This window comes from Pogoniulus pusillus, chromosome 3 (genome assembly GCF_015220805.1).
Source record: "Pogoniulus pusillus isolate bPogPus1 chromosome 3, bPogPus1.pri, whole genome shotgun sequence".
In the NCBI taxonomy this organism is placed as follows: Eukaryota; Metazoa; Chordata; class Aves; order Piciformes; family Lybiidae; genus Pogoniulus; species Pogoniulus pusillus.
In genome coordinates, this window is record NC_087266.1 from 25004101 (window position 1) to 25020156 (window position 16056).

Below are 16056 nucleotides of genomic sequence, written 5' to 3' on the forward strand. Positions count from 1 at the left end.
ATATGTTTTATTTTAATGCTTTCAGTAAAAACTGCTTTTTAAAATGCATTAAATGTAGACTATTTAGACTGCCACAGTTTCTAAAACGTCTGCAGAGGGGCTTAGAAAATACACTTCTCTGAACCAGCTTTTATAGTATGACCGTATATATTCAACTGATATAGTCTGTTAAAAGTTGCTGATTGTTTTAGTTTTGTTTGTTGTTTTTTTCTTCTTTGCAGCTATGGTCAAGATGATGACAAATCTCTGCTGTGCCAGAGATTTGCAGGAAATGAGAATTAAAAAGAAATACAAGCAAAATATCAGCTCACAGCCAGGCAGTCTTTATGTCATTAAAACATCTGCAAGAAACAGAATCTCTCTGAAAGCTGCAGTAGAAGAGAAATCTCCTAGTTTTTATTCTGCAGAAGAGGTATATTGATGTTTTTAACCATATGTCTTTCTGGGGATCTGTTTCTTAAGACAAGCAAACAGAAGCTCAGTAGCTTTTGAATAGATAAGCTTTTCCTTCTGAGGGTGGTATTTACAGTAGCTTTTGTACTGTTTGCCAAAGTTTTTAAGTACCTTTGCATATCCGTAAATTTTTAGACTATTACAAACCATAAGTGTCATAAATCATAGAATGGTTTAGGTTGGAAGGGACTTCAAACATCGTCCAGTTCCAACCCTCTGCCATAGGCAGGGACACCTCCCACTAGAAGAGGTTGCTCAAGGCCTTGTCCAACCTGGCCTTGAACACCTCCAGAGAGAGAGCATCCACAGCCTCCCTGGGCAACTCATTCCAGTGTCTCACCACCTCACTGTAAAGAACCCTTTCCTAACATCTAGTTTGAATCTCCTGTCTTCCAATTTAAGCTCATTACCCCTTGTCCTGTCATTACAAGACCTTGTATATAGTCTCTCCCCACCCTTCCTGTAGGCCCCCTTCAGATACTGGAAGGCTACTATGAGGTCTTCTCAAAGCCTTCTCTTCTCCAGGCTGAAGACCCCCAACTCTCTCTGTCTCTGTAGTGCTATAATCAAAGAAGAGAGGCATCAAACAACGACCCACCTGTTATAACTGCTGTTGTCTTTTAACCCACGTGAATGGCTGTTTTAAGACAACAGTTAAAATTGCAGCTTAGGTATCTAAGACCCTTGCTTTTGGTACAGTGAAGATACAAAGTCTATAGAATTCTTTTCAACACTTCTAAAGCACACTGTGATGCTGTTCTGCTACAATAATTGCTGAGAATGCCTCTATATTCCTTGGATTATGTGCAAAATTACAAAGTCAGACAAGAGCTGTCTCAGCTTTAAGGAAAGACTTTATTTAAATGCTGGATATAAAATTTCCTAGCTGAATTCTTACTGCATTGTCATTATTTTGTCTTTTTCATCTATTTTTTACAGCTTTATATGTACGGTGTTTCAAAACACTGCATAAAAGTTAACAGCACAAATGCAGAATCTTTCCAGTTTCTCATCAAAGACTTTGTCAGTAAGGAATATTTATTAGCTGGAAATGGGATTCAGCTTGCTGATGGAGGATGGCTAATACCTACAGATGATGGAAAAGCTGGAAAAAAGGAGTTTTACAGGTACTGTTACTTACGACCTTCAGAAAAGTATGCTATTTATTCTCTTATCCCCTGGAATAAATCCAAAACAGTGAACTGATTTTGACTGCTTTTTTTACTAGGCATTTCTAGTACACCTATGAATGTAAATAAAAATCTTGTAGGACTGTAAATTTACTATGTGAAGGCTAAGGTTGTTGATGAGCTTCACTGACCATTACAGAAAACTCACAAAGTCAATTTAGAAAATTTCTGGGGATTCTTCAGCAGTGAAAAGGGTGTAGAAAAATATTGGTATTGCCTATTGATTCAGCACGTTGCTATTTTGTTTAAGTAGCAGAAACAGGGCAGGGTTGTGGGGGTTTGTTTCTTTTTGTGGTTTTGTTTTTTCTAGTTCAAGTGGAAAAGGATTTACATCTGTTGGACTCTAGAGGAAATGAAGGTTGATTAAGGAGGTGCTTAAGCCTTCTTTGGCAAGACAGGACTGAAAATGTGATTATTTGTATTCAGTGCAAATTTTAAAGCTGATGTATTATTTGAAGGAAGCCAATACTTCAATAGTAAAACTCACAGCTTCATTTGAAGGGTTTTCTTGAGTGCATGTAAGAACCAACAAAAGAAAGAAATGAAAGGTGCAGAAACAATCCTTGTTCTTTCACTTGTCGTGGTCCTTCTCTCCCTCCTTTTGCAGATCATTTAAATCAGATGAAAACAAAGTGTTTGTATGAAGTGCATCTTTCTTAAACACTTTGATTAAAATTATTTTTTGCTTTACTATAACCACATTTGTACATTATAACTTCATCAAGAGTGTGTAGAACAGAACAAGGAACAACCAGTGCATGGTTATTCCAGCAAAACTTCATAAAATACTTAACCATTATTTTCTGATATTTGCCATTAATTTGAGATGGTCTTGTTCAAGTCAGTGGCACTGTCGGTATGCGCTCACACAAATACTCAAGGCAGGGACTTATATTTGAGTATTATTTGTAGTCAACCATGCATTGCCAACCTACATAGTATGAGAATTCAAGAGGTTTGCAATATTTGCTTCCCATTACCAAAGCTCAGCAGAGATAGGTCTGTCCCAAGCTCAGGGACTGCTTATACTTGAAAGATTGAATTGGTAAAGTTGGTGCCAGTGAGCCAATATGGAAAAAAGATGTGTACTTCCACAAAGTGGTTTGTACTCATGAAAAAAAGATTGCTTTCTGTTATGATTCTATGATTCTTGATTGTGGGGGTTTTTTTTCTAATGACAGTAAGGAAAAGCTAATCCTCACATGGTTCCATTTTGCACACAGTGGCATCGCCTGGACAACTTTGGGACATGGAGGCAGAGTATGCAGAACTTGACCTAAATCGTTTCTTGTGCTGTTTTGCTGTTGGTGATGCCATCCCCAATTCTGTGTTTGCCTCCAGCAGTTACATCAGTACTGAACGTTTTGGAGATAAACCTTGGTAGATAGAATGTGCCTACAAAGCACTCACAGTAAATGCATAAAAACATGTCTGAGATGTTCACCCATGTGCAGTTATGGTGCAGGGCATCTTGCCTGTGTAGTGTTCTGGAGCTTCATGCTGATTTTTCTCATGTGAAACTGCTATTTCTAGGCTGACAAGCAATGTTGCTGCACGAATTGATAGGAAACATGAGGCTTGAGGTTTTGTCAAGAAGCAGTAGAGCTCTGGGGTACAATGCATCTGCCTTCAAATCAGTGTATTTTCACCCTGCTGCCTAGGCACGTTCCTGTGAATGGGAAGTATTTGCACAGGACATCTGATGCCTAAATGTGCCAAATATTGGCCGGTTTAGGTAGTCCAGAGGTAGCTTGTTTCATAAGCATTTTATTCCTGATTATGTGGTCAGGCCATCAGATACATAACTTTTTCCACATTCATTTTTTTCAGAAACATGAGAGAGAAGTTACCAACATACTGCTGAATATCATTGAATAGGTTCTCTAGGTGGCAGTGTCAATCTGATGCTGAATGCCGGCTAGTCTGCCGAGCAAGCTGTAGCAGTTGTCTTCAGCTCCTGTATCTGATTGGGATTTATCATAAGTGGAAGCATATGTCTGAGATTAAACACCTACTGGTTGGTCAGCTGAATCAGTCTTTTTATCCCTGGATATCCATCAACTAGAATATATATGCTTTTAGTCATCTGCATTTATGCTTTTAATCTTGAAGTGAATTCTGTCTTTAACTCCTGAATTGCACTGTCCTTCATGAAAGATTACAGAGTATCTCCTAAAGTCTGAGACTGCTTTGCTCTCCTCTAATGTAGCCATAGTTAATTTGATAGTCATGCCTGCTTCTTATCTTCCAATATATATAACTTGTTTGCTTTTAAATTGTTTCTTTTCCTTACTCAACTACAATACATTTCCTTAAAAACCTGAGGTTTTCTCACAGTGAGAAACTGACCTTTTAATAGGACTTGTGTTCTAATCAGTCTAATTGGCTCAGCTGTTTGAATCTCTGGTCTCTTCCTCCTTTAATAAAATAGCCTTCCTAGTGACTATGAGTCATGTCAAAAATAGACATTTCCAATCCAAGTCCTGCACATCATGGTAGTGCAGCTTGGACACAGAATGAAAGTGCATTTGAATGGTCACTCAGTGGAGAGAAGGAAGTGCTTTGGCAGCAATTAAAAATTCTTTGAAATTTGTTGTTCACATGTCTACTTAAAAAAAAACCAATCACCAAAAAACCAAAACCAGAACACCCAAACCACAACTCCAGAAACTGTGAAGTAGAGGGAGATGGACTGCAAACAGAAAATTCCAGGTTAAAAAAAAAAGGGAGAGCACACCTCTGCCCCTCTATGCTGTGGTCATAACTGCATGAAGCAGACAGAGCATAGCATGCCATTGGTGCTACTGCTAGGGTCAGAAGTCTCCATTCCAAGAACAGATGCATGTATGCACATGCCTGCTGCTGGAGCATATGATGACAAAACTTCAGACAATAACCAGATCTCAGGCTACGAAATGTAACCTTCCTGTTTTCACTCTAATAAACATCCCTTTGTTGGTGTTGCCAATGTGCAGACACTGAATACAATACTAGGAAAAATAAGCAAGTGAAAACTCACAGTGGATTTCGGGTTGATTTATTAACAATTTGTCTGCAGAGCCCTTTGTGACACTCCCGGCGTGGATCCCAAGCTAATAACAGAGGCCTGGGTTTACAATCACTACAGGTGGATTGTATGGAAACTGGCAGCCATGGAAGTGTCTTTTCCACATGAATTTGCTAACAGATGTTTGACACCAGAAACAGTGCTGTTGCAGTTGAAATACAGGTATGTACATATAGCAAAGTATTCAGAGTTGTAGTTTGTGATATTGTGTGCTTTCCAGTTCGTGGTCTTACAAAATAAGCACCTCTAGCTTGCATTTACTGTTAATTAAAATGCTTATATTGTTAGATGTACACATACCAGTATTAAAAATATAATGCATGTTATGTGCAAAAATTTAGATTGCATTTACTTTGCTACACTGGTATTTAATCATGTGTATTGATGAAGCAGAGGTTTGCTGCAGGTTTTAAGGAGAACCAATGTGATGGATTTTGTTCTTTTAAGAAATCATTATGAATTCATAGAATCAAAGAAAGGTTTAGGTTGGAAGGGACCTCAAACACCATTCAGTTTCAACCACCCACCACAGGCAGAGACACCTCCCACTAGAACAAGTTGCTGAAGACCTCGTCTAACCTGGCCTTGAACATCTCCAGGGAGGGAGCAGCCACAGCCTCCCTAGACAACCCATTCCACTGTCTCACCACCCTCACTGGAAAGAACCCTTTCCTAACATCTTGTTTGAATCTCCCCTCTGCCAGTTTAAACCCATAACCCCTTGCCCTGTCATTACAAGACCTTGTAAATAGTCCCTCCCCACCCTTGCCTGGAAGTCCCCTTCAGATACTGGAAGGCTACTATGAGGTCTCCTCAAAGCCTTCTCTTCTCCAGGATGAAGAGCCCCAACTCTTGCAGCCTGTCCTCACAGCAGAGGTGCTCCAGCCCTCTGATCATCTTCATGGCCCTCCTCTGGACTCACTCGAACAGTTTGATGTCCTTCTTGTGTTGGGGGGCTCCAGAACTGCACACAGTACTCCAGGTGGGGTCTGACGAGAGCAGAGTAAAGAGAATCACCTCCCTTGCTCTGCTGGTCACACTCCTCTTGATGCAGGACATGGTTGCTGCCTGGGCTGCATGTGCACACTGCTGGCTTGTGTTGAGCTTTTCATCAACCCAGACCCTCAGGTCCTTTTCCTCAGGGAAATGCTCTCCAGCCATTTGCCACCCAGCCTGGAGTTGTGCTTGGGATTGCGCTGACCGAGGTGCAGGACCTTACACTTGGCCTTGTTGAATGTCATGATGTTGGCCTGGGCCCACCTCTCCAGCCTGTCCAGGTCCCTCTGGGTGGCATTCTTGCCTTCTAGCAAGTCAACTGTGCCACACAGCTTGGGGTCATCTGCAAACCTGCTGAGGCTGCACTCAATTCCTCTGTCCGTGTCACTGACAAAGATGTTAAACAGCACTGACCCTGAGGAATGCCACTTGTTCTCCAGGTGGGCATTGTGCTGTTGGTCACCACTGTCTGCATGTGACCATGAAGCCAATTGCTTATCCAGCAGTGCTCCACCCATCAAGTGTGAGCTTTTCCAGTTTGGTGACCAGGATGTCATGTGGGGCATCGTCAAATGCCTTACTCAGGTCCAGGTAGATGATGTCAGTTGCCCTTCACTTGTCTGCTGTTGCTGTGACTTCATCATAAAAAGCCACTAGATTTGTCAGGCATGATTTGCCCTTGGTGAAGCCATTGCTTGTTACCACCAGTCACCTCTGCTTTGTTTTCCATTTGCCTTAGCAGAGCCTTCAGGAGGATGTGCTCCATGATCTTGCCAGGCATAGAGGTGAGACTGACTGGTCTGTAGTTCCCAGGGTCATCCTTTTTCCCCTTCTTGAAAGCAGGCATTATGTTTGCCCTTTTCCAGTCAGCAGGAACTTCACCAGTCTGTCATGACCTTTCAAATATGATGGACAGTGGTTTAGCAATTTCATCCACCAGTTCTCTCAGGACCCATGGGTGGATCTTGTCAGGCCCCAGGGACTTGCTCACGTTCAGATTCCTTAGGTGCTCATGAATGTGATCCTCAATTATAGTGAGCAGATCTTCCTTCTCCCAGTCCTTACTTCTGCCCTCTGGGACTTGGACATTATGGCTGGAGCCCTTGCTGTTGAAGTCTGAGGCAAAGAAGTCATTGAGCACCTCAGCCTTATCCACATCCTTTGTCACCATCTCTCCATTTCCCTTCTGGAAGGGTCCCACATTCTGCCTTGTTCTCCTTTTCTCACTAATATACCTGAAGAAGTTCTTCCTGTTCCCCTTATGTCCCTAGCCAGATTTAATTCTAGCTGTGCTTTAGCTTTCCTACTCTGAGCTCTGGTTGCATGAACAATTTCTTTGTATTCATCCCAGGTTACCTGTCCTTCCTTCCACTCTCTGTAGGCTTTCTTCTTGCATCTAAATGTGTCCAGGAGCTCTCTATTCATTCATGCAGGCCTCCTGGCGTTCTTACCTGCCTTCCTTTTTTTTGGGATGCATCGCTTCTGAGCCTGGAGGAGGTGATCCTTGAACACTGACCAGCTTTCCTGGGCCCCCTTTCCTTCCAGAGTTTTTTCCCATGGCACCCTGCCAAGGAGGTCCCCAAAGAGGTTGAAATCTGCTTTTCTGAAGTCCAGAGCAGTGAGTTTGCTATGCACCCTCCTTGATGCCTTGAGGATCTTAAACTCTACCATTTCATGGTCACTGCAGCCAAGGCTACCCTTCAGCTTCACTTCACTCACCAGCCTCTCCTTGTTGGTGAGGACTACCTCTACCACTTGAAGGAGGAAGTTATCATCAATGCATTCCAGGAATCTCTTAGATTGCTGGTGCTCTGCTGTGTTGTACTTCCAACAGATGTCAGGGTGGTTGAATTCCCCATGAAGACCAGGACCTGTGATTGTGGAGATTCCCCTATTTGTTTGTAAAGGGCCTCATCTGCTTTGCATTCCTGATTAGGAGGTTTGTAGCAGACTCTTACTATGATGTCGCCTTCCCTTTAACCTTTACCCACGAGCTCTCTGTATTTGCATTGCACATCCCCAGGTAGAGCTCCATGGACTCCAGTTTATCACTGATGTAGAGTACAAGACTCCCTCCCCTTCTCCCCTGCCTGTCCCTTCTGAAGAGTCTATAACCATCTATCTCCATCTCAGTGATGCCAATGACATAACTCTGTAGACTTGCACATATTTGCAATTCTTCCTGTTTGTTCCCCATGCTCCTTGCATTAGGGTAGAGGCATTTCAGTTGTGCCTCTGTTGGAGCTGACTTACGATTTTTTTTTCCCTTACCCTGATCTTTGGGAACTCTTTTCTCAGTCTGTACTCCAATCTTAGGGTCACATCCTACCTGTCTATGCTCAGGCACCTCTGCAGCTATCAACCTATCTGTGCCACTCATGTCATCACTACCACATGATGTTTTCCTGTTGGCAGCTACTACCTGAAGGGGATCTGGCTCATCTCTGCAAGATTTTGACTGCATTGTTTTGACCCCAGCATGCTTCTGGGCAGCAGGTTGAGAGCCCTTACTAGTCCCTCATTGTTCCCACACTGGTGTGTCTTCCTACACCTTTCCACATGGAAGCCTGATGACTTTATCCCTTCTTTCTTTTTAGGTATGATTTGGAAGTTGATAAAAGTAAACGATCAGCAATCAAAAAAATAACAGAAAGAGATGATGCGGCAGGTAAAACGCTTGTGCTGTGTGTCTCCAAAATCATATCGCTAGACACCGCAGGATCTCCTAGCAGCAGCAGTACAAATGCAGAAAGTAAAAAAGCAGCAGCAATAATTGAAGTTACTGATGGCTGGTATGGGATTAGAGCTCTCCTGGATCCACCTCTCCGAGCTTTTTTACACAGAAGAAGGCTGACTGTTGGTCAGAAGATCATAGTGCATGGAGCAGAACTTGTTGGCCCTCAGAATGGATGTACACCACTGGAAGCCCCAGATTGCCTTATGTTGAAGGTAAAACAAAATATTAGTCCATCTTGACTGGATGTGACCAAGAGAAGTGATAGATGCTGTGTAGTCGAGCTGTGTTTGTATGAACAGATGAAGATTCATGAGGGCTTTATAAGCAAAATTTTGTCCAAGTTTAATAACTAGATTTATGGCAGAAGGTAGCCAACGCTATTCAGTAGGGTTGAAGGAGAAATTTAGAATGTAGAATGCTGCCAAGTTTTGGTACATGTCTTGACAGTTCCAGCTCCTTGATTTGGTTAAGCACCAAGTTATGAAATATAGTATTTATCCATCACAGCCAATAGAGAAATTGAGGAAGTGTGGAGGGAAGAAGACAAGTCATGAGAGAGTGGGCTTGAGGAGGAAATCTTGACTAGTCTGAGGGTGATTAAAGTGCTGGATGAGATTTCAGCATACAAATTATGCTCCCCTGGTATAAAGCAACAGCTTGTGTCTTAGATGCTCATTTCCCAGAGAATTTCAGCTTACATTAAGTTCCTGTTCTTCAATGTGAAAAGAAACCTTGAAATTACAATGCAGTCTGTGCGGGTGAAAATATGAGATAGATATACATGCTGAGGTCAGTGTGGGAATAGTCTTTCCTCTACATACAACCAGTTGGGTATCTTTTTGACCTACCAGTGGCAGTTATTTATCAGTAAACTTTTCGTTTATTCAGATTTCAGCAAACAGCACTCGGTGTGCACGATGGGATGCAAAGCTAGGATTCCATCGGGATCCCCGACCCTTTCCTTTGCCTTTGACATCGCTCTACAGCGAGGGTGGTACAGTGGGGTGTATTGATGTAGTTATTCAAAGAACTTACCCTATTCAGGTATGATATAAGTATTTTATTAATCTAAAGTTCTATGAGAGCTAAATTATATTAGTTAATTGCTATAGCATTCCTCAAATAAGATAGGGAGATAAAAAATTTAAGAAAAGGGATCATTGTGTGTAAAATGTGCACTGCAAGAAGCATTCCTGATCCTGTCTTTAGTGTATCAGGACTGGAGTATCCTATTCTAAGAAGAATTTGAGTTTACACTCTTATTTTATGGCTCGCTTCGATTTCAACTTCAGAAAGCCACAAATAATTGAATTTCAGTTCTGTATTGTAAGAAAGCACTTGTTTGAAAGGAGAAAAAAAATGCCATTTCAACTCCAAGTAGAAGTGAAACCCATTTTTTTCTTGTATTAGCATACATAGCCCTGAAGAGAAGTTAAATATTTACAACCATTAGTAAGATTATTTTTCTTACCATCTATAATGTGAAGACTTGTGTGCTGGTCTGAAGCTAATTGGAGTATTCTAATGAGAGAAATTAGATCATTGGTTGTAGAAAGAAAATAGTGATAAAGTCTGTATCATTAATTGGTTTGCTAAAAGGGATAAAAAGCCAAAGTGTAAACAATTTGTCCCTCTTTTGCTTTCCTTGCTCCTGAGCATTGGATCTATTCACTGCTCTTGCTAACTATTCCACTAACCCCGGCTAACATTTCCAGATAACAAACTTTGCTGCTTGTCTTGGGTGTTTTCTGTCTGGGAAAGAGAGGGAGGGAGAGTGACTTTGAATCCCTGATGGGCAGTTTCTTTGTCCAGAAGGGAATCTGGATTTCTGTATTATTTCTCAGTTATCAGACGTTGCTGTAACTATTTGAACTGAATAGACAAGACTAGAATAGAATCAACCAGGTTGGAAGAGATCTCCAAGATCATCCAGTCCAACCTATCACCAACTGATAACAATAATAGACAAAAAACCAGTATTGTTTGTTAATAAGCAGTCCTTTTGATGTTAACAGTTTAACCTAGATACAATTTTCAGATTTCTAACTTTTCTCAGAGTATGTTACACTTGGCATATACACACAGGGGGCTTTTGGGCTTTTGTCATTGTTGTGTAACTGTTGAGTTGATGTAGAATGGATTCTACAGAGGTAGAACAATATTTGGTTTGGATCATTACAGTGTATTTAGATCATTACTTCAGTGGAGGAAATTGCAGCACTACTGTGTTAACTGCCTGATAGAACTAACATTTATTTAGGTCCCAGAAAGGTGTTTCTAATCTGTAACCACATCACAGTAAATGGCTTCTAGGTCAGAGAGAAAAGTGGTGCTATGTATCTCACAATATCAAGAGATTGATGTACTGATGTAGGTTCAGTGGGGGTTTGGATTCTTTTTGTTTTTTTTTAGTAGGCTCTTGCTTAAACATACCAAAACAATAGAAAGACTTGAGCTGTTCTCCATCTGCCACAAGGAGTAACCCTAACTGAAGGTGTCAGTGTGAGAACAGAGCAAGAAAACATGGCATGCAGAGAGAGATGTTGAGGTGCTGGAACGTGTCCAGAGAAGGGCAACAAGGCTGGTGAAAGGCCTGGAGCACAAACCCTGTGAGGAGAGGCTGAGGGAGCTGGGGATGTTTAGCCTGGAGAAGAGGAGGCTCAGGGGGGACTCATTGCTCTCTACAACTACCTGAAGGGAGGTTGTAGCCAGGTGGGGGTTGGTCTCTTCTCCCAGACAACCAGCAACAGAACAAGGGGACACAGTCTCCAGTTGTGCCAGGGGAGGTATAGGCTGGATGTTAGAAGGAAGTTCTTCCCAAAGAGAGTGATTTGCATTGGAATGGGCTGCCCAGGGAGGTGTTTGAGTCACCATCCCTGGAGGTGTTCAAAAAAAGCTTGGATGAGGCACTTAGTGCCATGGTCTAGTTGACTGGATAGGGCTGGGTGCTAGATTGGACTGGATGATGTTGGAGGTCTCTTCCAACCTGGTTGATTCTATGATTTTATTTCAACAATTCACTGCCTCATAAGAATTAGTCCCTCAACCCTTATTCATCCTGCTCTTGCTATGCTCTCTTGCTACAGCTTACCTGGTGCTGTTTAGCTAATTTAATTTCCTAAACCAGGAGTAACTAACTAGCTAATAATAATAGTAAACAAAACAAAACCAACACAAACTGATGTGGTCTGATGAGGCCAGATATGTGCTGGAGCCAGTGCAAAGGAGAAGATGGGACTGCACAGCTCTGAGAGGAAGGGACCACTTTCAGGATAGTGACTTCCATTTGGCTCAGCAATCTTTTCCAATCAGGCAAGCCAGTTCTGGCAGTTGTGGACAAGGCTGTGGTCCTATGGAACAGTTTCAGGTAGAATGAGTTTTAGGAGCGCCTGCAGAACATCATCATAGTTCTTTTTACAGCATCTAGTCTAGCATGTTACAACAGACACTACCATTGATGTGGAAAGAAAAAAATTGGGTAGAATGTATTTTTAAGCATGGAGTTTGATGTTTTCTATCTTATGTATCTGCCAATGGGAATTTGGCAAGATATATCTTCTAAATTATCTCTTTGATACCTGTTACTATAACCTGTGTTTTCTTCAGCTGTTAAGTCATGCCGTTTTGACAGCTGCTTTTGACTGCTGCTCCATTCTGTCTTTGTGTCTCTAATGTGAGGTCTGTGTGATGTGGGGCTTTGCCCTTTATCTATTCTACTAAAAGAACCTAAAATCAACTGCCCCTTCATTTTTTAAAGCATTTTTGCTTAACAGTGAGTATTAGAAGGAAACTGTATGAGGGTAAAAATTGAACGAATTCTGGGTTTTGTTTGAATCTTTTTATTTCAGTGGGTGGAAAAGACATCAGCTGGTTCATACGTGTTTCGTAACAGCCGAGCTGAAGAAAGGGAAGCTGCCAAGCATGCAGAGGATCAACAAAAGAAGATGGAAGCTTTGTTTGCAAAAATCCAAGCAGAATATGAAAAGCAGGAAGGTAAAGCTTTCAGTGTATCAGAATGTGTTATACGAACACAAAAACTTTCTTGACATTTACAGAATTTAAAGAAGCAGGCAAAAACTTCTCTGGTGGTGCAGCAGCAGAGATAGGATATTGCACGGTTTGGTGGTGGTGGGCTTGTGTTGTTACTATTCTTTATTTGCTAAGTATGAAGAACTTTCACTACAAAACAGTTAGCTGCAAAGCCAGGCAAGTATCTATCCAGGAAACTCTTCCTGAACGTGTTGGTAGCCACACTACTGAAAAAATTACCATTGAGGCAATGCTCAGGGAAGGGCTGCAGATTTTAGAACTGTTCATTCCATTCTTTTCAAAGACTCAACACTGTAATAGTTCATCCCAAGTTGGGTGCTGCTTACAGTGTATCTCAGTAGACCAAACAGCAAGACTGGGCACAGAGCATCTTTCCTGATACACACTCTGGGACTCTGGAAATACTGAGGTCAGCAGAGCTACTAAATGGGAGATGGAGAAGGCTGAGTTACTGAATGCCTTTTTCACCTCAACCTTAACAAGCAGTACAATAACAGCCTTCAGCAATACTGGGCCCTGGAATCCTGAGGGCAGAGTCCAGAGTGAGGATGACTTGTCCTTGGTGGAAGAGAATCAAGCTACAGAAAACTTAGGCAAATTTGGCATAGATTAATCCATAGTCAGTGATATGATAAACCCACAAGTGCTGAAGGAGCTGGGTGACGACTTTGTGGGGCTGATTTTGATCATCTTTCACCCATCATGGTGATGGGAAAGGTACCTGAAAACTGGCGGGAAAAAAAATGTCTTTCATCTTCTAAAAGGACAGGAAGGAGGACTCAGAGAACTGACTGCAGGCCAGCTTCACTTTGACCTCAGAGAAGGTGATGGATCTGAAACCATTTCCAGGCACATAAAAGATAAGAACATGATTGGGAATAGCAGGGATTCACCGTGAGGAAGTCATGTTTGAATAACCTGGCAGCCTTCTGTGGTGAAATTACTGGCTTGGGGAGATCAGACATGAGCAGTGTACGTGGTCTGCTTTCAGTTCAGTAAAGCTTTTGACAATGGGCTAGTTGAGCAATCAGATGGATTCGCAACTGGCTTTAGAACTGGGCCCAGAGACTTGTCATCAGTGGCACAAAGTCTGTTTGGAGTCCTGTAACTAAGGCTGTAGTACAGAGATCAGCACTGGGTCCAAGTCCTCTTTGGCATCTTCATTAATGATCTGGATGATAGGGCAGTGTACTCTCAGCAGATTTGATGATGATACAAAATTAGGATGAGTGACTGTGCTGCCAGGGGAGGATTGTGCTGCCATGAACATTGTGAAGTTCAACAAATGGAAGCACAGATCTTGCTACTGGGGTGGCACAGTCCCATGCACCACTGTGTGCTTGGGGCCACCAAGCTGAAAAGCAGCTTTGCAGAAAAGGCCCTGGGGGTCCTAGTGGACAAGGTGAGGACTGTTGCAGAAGGTCTAAGGAGCTGATTTTTCATGGAAGCTCATCAAGTCTCTCACCCTTTCCTAAGTGCAGACACTGACAGTGGCTTCTCTGAAGTTTGTATGAAGTTCTTACCTGTGTTGTATTTAAAGAAATTATGTATTTACAGATTCACAGAATGGTTTGGCTTCAGGATCATTCAGTTCCAAGCCCAGTGCCATGGGCAGGGACACCTACTAGTCCAGGTTGCTCAAGGCCTCATCCGACATGGCCTTGAACACCTACAGTGAGGGGACATCCACCACCTCCCTAGACAACCTGTTCTAGTGTCACACCACCCTCACTGGAAAGAATTTCTTATAGAATCACAGAATTATTTAGGTTGGAAGAGACCTCAAACATCATCCAGTTCCTAACCCCCACCATAAGCAGGAACACCTCCCACTAGAACAGGTTGCTCAAGGCCTCATCTAACCTGGCCTCGAACATCTCCAGGGAGGGAGCAGCCACAACCTCCCTGGGCAACCAGTGTCTCACCACCTCACTGTAAAGAACCCTTTCCTAACATCTTGTTTGAATCTCCTGTCTTCCAATTTAAACTTACTACCCCTTGTCCTGTCATTACAAGACTTTATATATAGTCTCTCCCCACCCTTCCTGTAGGCCCCCTTCAGATACTGGAAGGCTACTATGAGGTCTCCTCAAAGCCTTCTCTTCTCCAGGATTAAGAGCCCCAACTCTTGCAGCCTGTCCTCACAGCAGAGGTGCTCCAGCCCTCTGATCATCTTCATGGCCCTCCTCTGGACTCACTCGAACAGTTTGATGTCCTTCTTGTGTTGGGGGCTCCAGAACTGCACACAGTACTCCAGGTGGGGTCTGATGAGAGCAGAGTAAAGAGGGAGAATCACCTCCCTTGCTCTGCTGGTCACACTCCTCTTGATGCAGGACATGGTTGCTGCCTGGGCTGCATGTGCACACTGCTGGCTTGTGTTGAGCTTTTCATCAACCCAGACCCTCAGGTCCTTTTCCTCAGGGAAATGCTCTCCAGCCATTTGCCACCCAACCTAGAGTTGTGCTTGGGATTGCGCTGACCGAGGTGCAGGACCTTACACTTGGCCTTGTTGAATGTCATGATGTTGGCCTGGGCCCACCTCTCCAGCCTGTCCAGGTCCCTCTGGGTGGCATCCTTGCCTTCTAGCAAGTCAGCTGTGCCACACAGCTTGGGGTCATCTGCAAACCTGCTGAGGCTGCACTCAATTCCTCTGTCCATGTCACTGACAAAGGTTTTTATTTGTCTCCTGGTATTCTCCGTTCACACACACAGACACAGTTGTATCACTCTCTATAATAGTGTTTTGCATTTTTATTCTGGCAAGGCCTGGCTACTACCATACTTCTCAACATAATTATTTCTGCTTTCACTTTTAAAGTGAAACTCAACATGGTGGCTTGTTTTCTACAGAGAGCACTAGCAGAAGAACACTGAGACCACGCATAGTCACCAGACAGCAAATCCATAATTTGCAAGATGGTGCAGAACTTTATGAAGCAATTCAGAATGCATCTGATCCTGCTTATATGGAGGTAACTGTCCATTCTGCTGGGCTCATTTTGAAATGCTTGTGGAATAACTGACAATTTCGTACCTCCTGCTAAAATCAGCCACTCAATTACTCTTGATTTTTGCTGCCTCTTGAGATTTTTTTACAGCATGCTTACTGATAAATAAGTTAAGATTCATCATTTTCAAAATACCTTATAGAAGGCTTGTTGGAATAGATTAATAACATCTTGGGTTACAAAACAGAACAATTTAATTAAGTAAAAATCCAGGATATAGCAGAATTAGAAGGTAATCTTACTTGTAAATTTATTATTTTGTCTTGTCTGTGAAAACTGAATCCATCTCATAAGTCTTGAGTTTCACACACTCTTGCATGCTGTTCTCTTAAGTGTTTGAATGGTTATATTGGCATTGTTCTCGTCATATCCTGTTCCAGTTCAATCACAGCTTTCAAATGTTTATGATTTTGTTAATGAAGATGCAATTGATTAGTCCCTGCCAGTTGTTAAAAATCTAATGAATGTCTCACCTTGTGAAAGTCAGTGTCCTTGGCTGTCATAAATCCATGCAGTCTGTGCCTTTCTTGATGAAATGTTATGTGTATCTGTGGT

General features: G+C 42.4%; 1 protein-coding gene across 1 annotated transcript in view; it reads left to right on the plus strand.

The window, feature by feature from the left end:
* The window catches only part of BRCA2 (BRCA2 DNA repair associated), a 42320-nt gene that overhangs the window by 21123 nt on the left and 5141 nt on the right, over positions 1-16056 (plus strand). Inside the window, 7 exon segments of the mRNA XM_064172838.1 lie at positions 222-412; positions 1393-1580; positions 4702-4872; positions 8304-8655; positions 9332-9487; positions 12292-12436; positions 15344-15465. Coding sequence (XP_064028908.1) covers positions 222-412; positions 1393-1580; positions 4702-4872; positions 8304-8655; positions 9332-9487; positions 12292-12436; positions 15344-15465 — 1325 coding nt within the window.